The sequence below is a fragment of the Sinocyclocheilus rhinocerous genome, unplaced genomic scaffold (assembly GCF_001515625.1).
Source record: "Sinocyclocheilus rhinocerous isolate Xijiao unplaced genomic scaffold, SAMN03320098_v1.1 scaffold1474, whole genome shotgun sequence".
In the NCBI taxonomy this organism is placed as follows: Eukaryota; Metazoa; Chordata; class Actinopteri; order Cypriniformes; family Cyprinidae; genus Sinocyclocheilus; species Sinocyclocheilus rhinocerous.
In genome coordinates this window covers 443,078-453,390 of record NW_015655412.1, presented here as the reverse complement: position 1 = coordinate 453,390, position 10,313 = coordinate 443,078, and the positions used below count along the sequence as shown (strand labels likewise).

The window sequence follows — 10,313 nt, the reverse complement described above, 5'->3', positions numbered from 1 at the left end:
TGTATACTTACCTCGGACTTGTGAGCGTCAGCCTGGGATGTTTCCAGCTCGAGCTGCACCGAATGCAGCTCGAACGTGTCCTCACCTGCCCTCAAAGGTAGACACACATCCGCCATTAAAGCATGTAACAGTGAGTAAAACAATGGTAATGTGTGTGAATAGAGTATTAGTAATGTAAGCGAGATTAGCGGCAACCACGCTGGCGATGCTAGCGGGCTATTTGCTAATAGCGGACTCGGGAAATCAAAATAAAACTAGTGATAACAAGGCGCTCTGTTTGTTTTTGTTGTAGAATACGATAGGGGATATATTCACACGTTATAGAAACGAAAGTGGTGTATAAAATTGATTTTAAGATAAAAAATTAGACGACAAGGAGTTAACTTGACGGAGCTCAAACTCAAAACACACGGCAGCAACAAACCGAGGTGGTTTTAAGAACACAGATAAACATTGTCACTGTTGAGTGTTTATTGTCTTAATGTTCTCTTTGCATGTCATCATTAAAAGCGTTCCTGTCTTCTTTCATTCAGTTACAGCGATAGCTGCTTTTGTCCATATTAGGGATTTCCTGGAGCATCGTGAGCGCTTTTTTTTTTTTAAATAGCATTTAAAATCGCTAAAAAGAACTCTGTTGTGTGCCAAACCATCAGAACCAAACTGAAAACTGTGGTTAAAAAACTGAACTTTATTGAACCTTGGGCTAACTGTATTGTTGCATTCCTACTGTTTACTCTAAAATACTGTATAACAGGAATATCACAAACTGAGTGCAGACTCTGAGTACTAACCTATGAAAAATATTTAACATGAAGTCTAGAATTTTGCACCTTACGATTTACGATTTTGACATTAGCCATCAAGGAGCTTCAAGTAATGTAGCAAACCGAGGTGGTTTTAAGAACACAGATAAACATTGTCACTGTTGAGTGTTTATTGTCTTAATGTTCTCTTTGCATGTCATCATTAAAAGCGTTCCTGTCTTCTTTCATTCAGTTACAGCGATAGCTGCTTTTGTCCATATTAGGGATTTCCTGGAGCATCGTGAGCGCTATTTCTTCGGTGATGCATATGTGGACTTTCTGCGCAGGGGTGTCCTCTAGTATCCAGTATGAATGAAACCGACATTACACGTGTTCATAGCACTAAATAATGGCCAATCTATAAAAATAATACCTTATTGGCCCGAATATAAGACGACTCTGATTATAAGACGACCCCCCTTTTTCCAGATGTACCTTTTGGAAAAAGGCTTTTTAAAAACCAAATCTTGTTTTTTCTCAGTAAAACACATTTTGTCTTCAATTAACTCCCCCCCCAGTCACACTGATGGTACTCAAAAAAAAAAATCATAGGTTGGCAGGTCTATACGCACACACACTCACACTCTCTCACACACTCTCTCTCTCACACACACACACACACACACACACTCTCTCATACACGCGCACACACAAACACACTCTCTCTCACACACACACTGCCTTTATATTATCAAAAATAAATTAAAAACAGTGATGCTGTGAAAAAATCATTATTATCAAAATCAGTAATTAGTTTTTGCTGCTTAATATTTTTGTGGAACTTATGATGATGAACTAATTAAAAAGTTTGGGATAAATAAGGGGGAGAAAGAAATTAATACTTAAATTAAAATAAATGTAATAAATAAAATGTATAAATACTTTTATTCAGCAAGGAAGCATTAAATTGATCAAAAGTGGCAGTACAGACATTTATAATGTGACAAAAGATTTCTATTTCAAATAAACGCTGTTCTTTTGAATTTCATCTGTGAATCCTGAAAAATAAAATGTATCAGTTTCCACAAAAATATTCAGCAGCACAACTGTTTTCAGCATTGATGATAAGAAATGTTTCTTGAGCAGCAAATCAGTATATTAGAATTATTTCTGAAGATCATGTGACACTGAAGACTGGAGTAATGATGCTGAAAATTCAGATTTGATCACAGAAATAAATTACATTTTAACAGATATTCACATAGAAAACAGCTGTTTTAAATTGTAACTATTTCACAACTTTTACTGTTTTTGATCAAATAAATGCAGACTTGATGATCAAAAGAGACTTCTTTCACAAACGTTTGAATGATCGTGTGTGAGTGAGAGAGTGTGTGAGTGTGTGAGTGAGAGAGTGTGTGTGTGTGTGTGTGTTATGGTAAATGCATTTCATATGATGCAAGATTTTGGTTGTCATCAGTTGAAGGACGTTGTTGTCATCAGCCTGTTGAATGTTGAAAGTCAGAAAGCTTGTTTTGCTGATCTGTCAGTCAGCGGTAGTATGAAGCGTCTGGTCTCATGCTGATGTGAAGGTCTCTGGTCTTTAGCCTGATGACAGGAGCATGGCTGGTCCTGACTCCTGTGTGTTCATGTGAATCCACAGGGATCGTCTGGAGCAGCAGGAGCGCCAGCGGGAAAGAGAGCGCAAACTCCGTGAGCAGCAGCAGAAAGAGCAGAGAGAGCAGCGCGAGCTGAAGGAGAGAGAGAGGAGAGAAGAGGAGCGCCGCAAAGAGAGGGACGCCCGCAGGGACGGTACGTCAACAGCACAGAATATGTACCCCCCAAGATAAAAGTTCAGTGTAACTTCAAGAAATTATGACAGAAATCATATATAGTACATATATATTAGGCCTGGCCGATAAAACGGTATCGATATTTATCGACGGTACACCTTCTTCGATAACGACAGGAAAAATGTTCGATATAGTGCACGATATAGGCACGTGCTATGAGTGACGCAGACAGCACACACGAACACGAACACATGCTGAAATGAGTGCTGTGCCTGCGATGAGGAGATTGTGAATAAAAAAATGAATATTAGTTGAATTTAAAATAAACATTTGCATTTGAATGTTAGGTGTGCATCGGAGCGTCATCAGTGATATGCAGTGATAATGATGTAAGTGACGTTGTTGCATTTTAAAGGGGTCATATGATGCGATTTCAATTTTTCCTTTCTCTTTGGAGTGTTACAAGCTCTTGATGCATAAAGAAGATCTGTAAAGTTGCAAAGACTAAAGTCTCAAAACCAAAGAGATATTCTTTATAAAAGTTACTGACGAGCTGCGCAAAACCACGTTCATATTCGCGCGATTTTTTGCGCAGCTCATCAGTGAACAACGGCTCTGTGTAGTTAATGCTGCTCAATGTGAAAGCCCGCACGTGATGGAGATTTACCGCTGATTACAGAACCGGCTTTACTGATAAGATGCGCGTTAAATATCGCATGCGATTTATCGTGCAGCCCTAATTTATATGAGTTAATTTAGACGTTACATTTTAATTTAATTAAATTGTTAATGTCTTATGCCTTTATTTTAGGGATGCACGATATTGGATTTTTGCCGATATTTTTGCCGATAACCGATGCTGATGCCGATATATTTCCTTTTGTTTGGAAACAACATCTCTCCTGTGCAGAAATTATAAACAAATTATTTTTAACAAAAACTTACTTGTTAGAATTAAACAATTAAGTTATTTTATAATGACAGTACATTGAAAGCTTTGAAAATAATTATAAATCAACTATATATATATATCAATCGCTGCATTTTTTTTCCAGAAAGATGCAATGGCAACCTTAAAATATTATTTTATGATTTAACATTTGTAGGTGGTCTAAGGCAAAAGAGTTGTAAAAATTCTGAAAATCTTTTAGAGCTCATAATTCGTTTAAAAAAAACAAAACATATTACACATTAGGGATGTAACGGTATGAAAATTTCATATCACGATTATAGTGACCAAAGTTATCACGATTATCAATATTATCACGGTTTTGTTAAAATTAGATGAACATTTTCAAAAAGAACTGATACACACACTGAAAACATTTCAATAAGTTTTATATTTGAAAATCAACAAACAACAAATACAATTAGCAGCTATATGCACTTTTTTTTTTAGCATAAACATTAAATTAACATTAACATGAAGCCCTAATAATAGAAATAATAATAATAATAATAATAAATCACATATATATGTATACAATGTGATTTCCACTTGTGATCATGTGATCTTCGGTTAGGAGATCTTGTGATGCTTTTTAAAGCAAAGTTGGGGTTGATTTCGAGTTCACATACAAACATAAATAGAATAGGCTAATTAAATTAGTCTATTTTAATGTAAGACAACATTTTTCGTCAGTGATAGAAATATGATTTAAGACGGTAGTGTAAGCAAGTTTAGTTTGAAAACGTTTAATAGTAAATAAGACAATTAGACAATATTTGAATAAAATAATAATAATAATAATAAATATTTATTTGCAACAACTGATGGAGTACAGAATGCTGCACGCACGCGCAGCGTTGCCAAGGTAACATTTGGTCAGTCATTCCCTTCGCCAAGGGAGATTCAAACGCTTATACGAGACAGTAATACCCTGCACCCTTCAAAGAACACACTTCAAGGGCTCTGCCCTTCGAAGGGAGTAGGGCATAGGGATGCTCACTTCTGTTTGGAATTCGCCCCATGTCTCTTGTATCACCGCGGAAGCGCAGACGCGCTCTCTCGTTTCATTCAAATGCAGCTTGCGTCTCAGTTTTTGATTGTATTGAAAATTTTTCGTGCCTGTCTCTTTAAATGCAAATGAGCTGCTGCTCCCCGCCCCCTTTTCCAGAATAGAGCTGCGCCATTACAGCTCGGACCTGCTAAAGACATCTGTTTTGGTTCTGATTATCATGTTTATCGCGCTGAAATCATGCGTTTTAAACCACATCTACGGTTTTCTGAGCGCACACATCCGAAGCACACGCACAGAAAGCGGCTGTCACAGCATGTGAGTACTAAACTAAGTTCTCATTCACACACAAGTTTACGTTAAAAACACACGAGTTACAAAAACAGTCGGTTAGGTTATGTCTGTGAAGGTAAACAGCTGGGAAATAAATTGCATGTTTATTTTAGATCTGTGTGGCAGCAGCATTATACAGTAAATAAATCAATAAATGCACTGCTCTGTTGTCTCTGAGGCTGGGACTCTAAACAGTGTTCTGTGCTCATTTGTGCAGCCAAACAGTTATCATGTTTTGCTCAAACTTTCACCATGGCATTAAAGCTGGTACACCGTTGTTGCTTGCGGTGGCGTGGGTGTAAACTTACAGATTAAGGGGCGGTAATATTATAATGAGATCCCTTTGCCACGTCACTAGGGGAGCGAAATCAGATGTGCTCGTTTTCTCAGACGCTTGCAGAAAAAGGCTGTATTGATGTAAAAGTTACCTTGCATTCGCTATACAGTGGGTGGTGGTCACGAAGATGACTGAGCAAATTTGATGCGTTTCCCCCTTTTGCAGCGACTTTCTTCTTGCAAGATCAGCAGACAGGGTGACCGTCCTCGATTAAATTGCCTTCAGGACTCTTGTAAAAGCCAAAATACGACCAGACCACCGATTTGGTCCTCTTAGATGGCTGAAAAATCTCCCGAGCGCTGTCTCTGCCTTCCGCCATTTCGTCTCGTGCAAAAAACAACAACAACAACACTGCATGCTGCGTCTGCGTCAGACTGATGCTGGCTGGACAGGATTTACCGCGAGTTTTTAAAATGGCGATAATCAAACACGGTTTTGATGATAATTAAATTTTAAACGATAATACTAACCGTCAGGCATTTTATCGTGATTTATCGTGAAACCGGTAATCGTTCCATGCCTATTACACATTAATGAATAAATCTGCATATATAAAATTATTTAATTTACAAGTCATGTTTGTGATTTTTTTTATTTTTTATTCATGTGTAAGCTATAGCTTCTGACCTTTAAATCAAAACACACTCATGATTTTATGACATTAATACTGCATTATTTATTCAGGCAAGATTTCACGTCAAGAATGACCACACTGCTGACTTGATCTAATTGCTAGCACACCCTGAGCACGTGTGAGTTAATCCTCTTATCAGCAAGACATATCGGCATAATTTTTGCCGATGCCGATATTTACATTTTAAGCCATTATCGGCTGATTCTGATATCAGTCCGATAATATCGTGCATCCCTACTTTATTTGATTACCACTGTTTTTGGAATAAATTTATATTAAATCATAAATATGTGAAAGATTAAAACAGATAACAGTATTTATGAAAAATAAAACATTTCACAGGCCCTATTGTAGTTAACATTTTATTAAAGGAGACCTATTATGCCCTTTTTTACAATATTTAATATAAGTCTCTGGTGCCCCCAGAATGTATCTGTGAAGTTTCAGCTAAAAGTACCCCACAGATCATTTATTATAACATTTTGAAAATGCCTATTTTGGTTACTGAATTAATCTTTTTCACATTTTCTTGGTTGGTAGATGCACCAGGGACCTGATTATAGCACTTAAAACCTGGAAAAGTCCGATTTTCATGATATGTTACCTTTAAATTGTCAAAGTGTCAAAGATATCTTTTTTAATTATTTACATTTAATTAAAGCATTAAAAATGGAATCCATACAAAAAACAAAATTAATTCCTGGGGCCCTAAGGCTCCGCAGGACTAATGCACCGCTGACTGTGTTCCAGGGCCTGTGTCTCATCACAGAGGAGCTCCTGCAGACGAGTATGCAGATAAAGGGCGCTCGCGTCACCGCAGTCGCAGTCGCAGCCCTGCTCGCCAGCAGAGAGAGATCAAAGCAGAGAGCAGCGAACAACGCCGAGGTTACACACTCAGTCTTCCTCTTCTACATACATCAGCACTACACTTCACGTCTAATACATCTGCTTGATTTCCGTGTTGAACTGCAGTCTCACAGCCAATAGACTATTATCAGCTTTCATTGCATATCCTGAAGATAAATTCTGCATTAGGGCTGGGTATCGATTCAGATGTCCCGATTCGATTTGAGTCTCGTTTTTTTGATTACATTCAGTGAATATGGTTTTAATACAAATGCTATTGATATTTCTAAAAAATACAGTAAACATCAGTGTGCAAATGGTGAATTAATAAAAAGAAGTTAAAAACCACACACCTGTATTTTAAAACTGTTATTTTTTTTAAAGGGGTCCTATTATGTTCTTTTACAATGTCTTGAATTTGTTTTGGGGGTGTACTAGAACATGCTCTCATGCTTGGTGGTTCGAAAAATGCATTATTTTTCACATCATTTACATTATTACAATAACTTTCTCCCCATCCTCGCACAAACGGCTCGATTAGTTCCGGGTTTGATGAAGGTCCGCCTTCCGTAAAACGAAATGTGATGTGATTGGTTAGCTGATATCACAAAGCCCGGAAAACAAACGCTGTAGTCCAAACGAGCCGTTCGTTGTAGTTCTTGAAAAGGGATTTTTTAAAAACGAAATATCTCCCTTTGGAGTGGACTTTGAGATTTGTAACTTTCTAGATCTTTTTAATGCCCAAACATACACACTACACACTGACTAAAATTTAAAAAGTGAAAAAGCATAATAGGGCCCTATAAAATGTTTTTCTTAATGTTTCTGGTAATCAAATGAAGGCATAAGACATTAAAGTTTTCCTAATCAAATGAAAATACATTTTTTTCATTTTTGGCAAACAAAGTGCTCCACAACAGAGGTGTACTGTTAAAATTAAAAAGAAAACAAATGTGATTTTTCTTTTAAAAATAACGTTTTATTAATATTTATTATTAGTAGTAGTAATAGTATGGTTGTTAAATTGAGTATCAAGACTGCACAATATATTTCTGTCAGTTTCTGTGCGTCTGTGCCATCCGCCATTCATTCATTGCGGAAATCATAGTGTCTTATGCGTGATGTCTAATGCTTCCGCAGATTTGTAGTATTACTATAGCATTTCACCTGAGCATTGCAAATCACGCCTATTGCTTTGTTCTTAGTTCGTCAACAGTATCTCCGCCATGATAATCACTGAACGAATGACAGGATTTCTGTTGTAACATCGCGCAAGGTAAATAAGAGGGTGACATCTAGTGGAGAAGACTAATAATAAGATTCACGTTAATCAGATCTTGTGTTAAATGTTTGCTGAAATAAATACCGGAAAAAAAGATTCACGGCTTTTGAGAATCGTTATCGAATCGACTTCATTTAGTCCATTTTGCCCAGCCCTATTCTGCATGTCACATTTATTTGAAAGGCACATTTCCTAAAAATATTTACAGATGTTTAAATGTTACAGTGTCCTAATGTCCTTATAGTTGAGTTTTGAGCTTCTGTTGTTTCCTGATTATCACAGTGAATCTGCTTTGACACAAACTGTATTGTATAAAGCACTGTACAAAAAAAGGTGACGTGACTCATTGTTTCGTTTGTGTTTGCAGTGCGGGAGGTTATGATGGATGATAAAAACCCCCTGTCTGAGCTACAGGACATCAGTGACAGTGAGAGGAAGACCAGCACACCAGACTCATCGATGGGTATATCTCTTTCTCTCTCTCTCTGTGTGTGTGTATGTATGTGAGAGAGATGCAGGTTGACTCTGTGTTTGTTTTGTCAGGCTCTGGATCTGAGGATGAGGAAGGTGAGGAGAATGATGAAGAAGAGTCCAGCAGTCAGAGTGAGGTAGAGGAAGAGGGCGAGTCAGGATCAGACTCTGGGGGGTCAGAACACAGCGAAGGTTAGTAAACACACACACACTCTTCTGCTATAGGTCAGTCTGTTTGTTTGTCTCTGTGGTTTTGTGCAACGAAACAACCAAAAACAGTCCCAGAGCGTCTTACCATGCCATCATTTATCTGGCTGGTCTTCTGGTTAGATAAATAAAAAGGCTTCAGATCATTGAATGACCAGTGTTATGTTCTAGTCAAGTCACCATTATTTCTCTAGTGCTTTATAGTGTCAAAGCAGCTTCACAGAGATAAACAGGAAAATAACAGAATAAATTATGCAAACCTAATCAAATTCTGCTGTAAAGCAGCTCTAACAAGACAGTGTCAAATTTCAGCTCCAGTCAGTTCGTGTTGATTGTTCAGTTCAATAACAGTTCTCAATACTGGTTCTCCTCTGGACTAAGCAAACAAACACAGGGTGGTTTATGACGCTGCATCATATGTTGTAGTCTGTCAAGCGGGTTGAAACATGAGGTAGAGCTGCTGTTTAGCCGGTAGCAGACGACAATAAACCAAAAGACACAGAGCCAGTGGTTCAACTAAGTTCTCCTTTTACTCTCGCAAACTTCAGTAACGCACAAGCACCAGCACGACTTCACAACAGAGATGCACATGATATTTAACACCACAGATTGCAAACAGAATGCAATTGGTTAACAACCACAACAACCAGTCTCATCCAGCTGCCTTAGTATGAACTGGACAGAAGGGAAACTTCTGCAGCACTGTTGGGAATGATATTTGATTTCCATTGTGTTCTGCTGTTGTTTCAGCTGAAGGTGGGCCAGCACGACTTCACAACAGAGATGCACATGATATTTAACACCACAGATTGCAAACAGAATGCAATTGGTTAACAACCACAACAACCAGTCTCATCCAGCTGCCTTAGTATGAACTGGACAGAAGGGAAAATTCTGCAGCACTGTTGGGAATGATATTTGATATCCATTGTGTTCTGCTGTTGTTTCAGCTGAAGGTGGCTGATTTGAGTAATTGTATTTTCTTCTTTTTATATCCAGTTGTATATATTTATTGTTTATCTGTGCAAATCAGGGTCAGAAATTTACAGGTGCTTCAGCCAAAAATCCCACCAAAATTCTATAATAAAATATAAAATACCTGTCCACTGTTTTTAACACTCCATAAATCCTTCAAAACAGCCAGAAACCTTGGAGTTATGATTGATGATCAGCTGACTTTCTCAGACCACATTGCTAAAACTGCCCGGTCCTGCAGATTTGCTTTATACAACATTAGGAAGATCAGGCCCTTTCTTTCAGGACATGCTTCACAACTCCTTGTTCAAGCTCTTGTTCTGTCCAGGCTGGACTATTGCAATGCTCTCTTGGCAGGATTCAAGGCATTAATGTTTGCCTGCAAAATCACCACTGGCTCTGCACCCCTTTACCTCTATTGACTATTTGACTTATGTGCCTCTAGAAGCTTGCGTTCTGCAAGTGAACATTGCTTTATTGTTCATCTCAAAGAGGCACAAAATCACTTTCACAGACTTTTACGTTAACTGTTCCCTCCTGGTGGCATGACCTGCCCAACTCAATCCCAGCAGCTGAGTCCTTAGCCATCTTCAAGAATCGGCTAAAAACACATCTCTTTCATCTTCATTTGGCCCTCTAACTCTAGCACTCTATTCTAAATCTATTTTTATCTAATAAAAATTATAAATATTCTAATTTACTTTTTTTTTTTTTTTTTTAAACACTTGACCCTC

At 37.8% G+C, this 10,313-nt stretch overlaps 1 protein-coding gene and 1 long non-coding RNA gene across 6 annotated transcripts in view; one reads left to right on the top strand and one right to left on the bottom strand.

The window, feature by feature from the left end:
- The window catches only part of LOC107718258 (cyclin-dependent kinase 11B-like), a 33,136-nt gene that overhangs the window by 7,570 nt on the left and 15,253 nt on the right, over window positions 1-10,313 (top strand). For 4 of the 5 annotated variants that reach the window (XM_016525253.1, XM_016525256.1, XM_016525252.1 and 1 more), the window contains 4 exons: window positions 2,407-2,555; window positions 6,549-6,683; window positions 8,294-8,389; window positions 8,470-8,589. In XM_016525253.1, coding sequence (XP_016380739.1) covers window positions 2,407-2,555; window positions 6,549-6,683; window positions 8,294-8,389; window positions 8,470-8,589 — 500 coding nt within the window. The remainder of the gene's footprint in view (window positions 1-2,406; window positions 2,556-6,548; window positions 6,684-8,293; window positions 8,390-8,469; window positions 8,590-10,313) is intronic. The other variant, XM_016525255.1, reaches the window with a different exon arrangement.
- The window catches only part of LOC107718259 (uncharacterized), a 13,648-nt gene continuing 4,723 nt past the window's right edge, over window positions 1,389-10,313 (bottom strand). Inside the window, exons 2-3 of the long non-coding RNA XR_001637397.1 lie at window positions 1,773-1,778; window positions 1,389-1,398 (exon numbers count right to left, since the gene is read on the bottom strand). This is a non-coding gene — a long non-coding RNA (uncharacterized LOC107718259). The remainder of the gene's footprint in view (window positions 1,399-1,772; window positions 1,779-10,313) is intronic.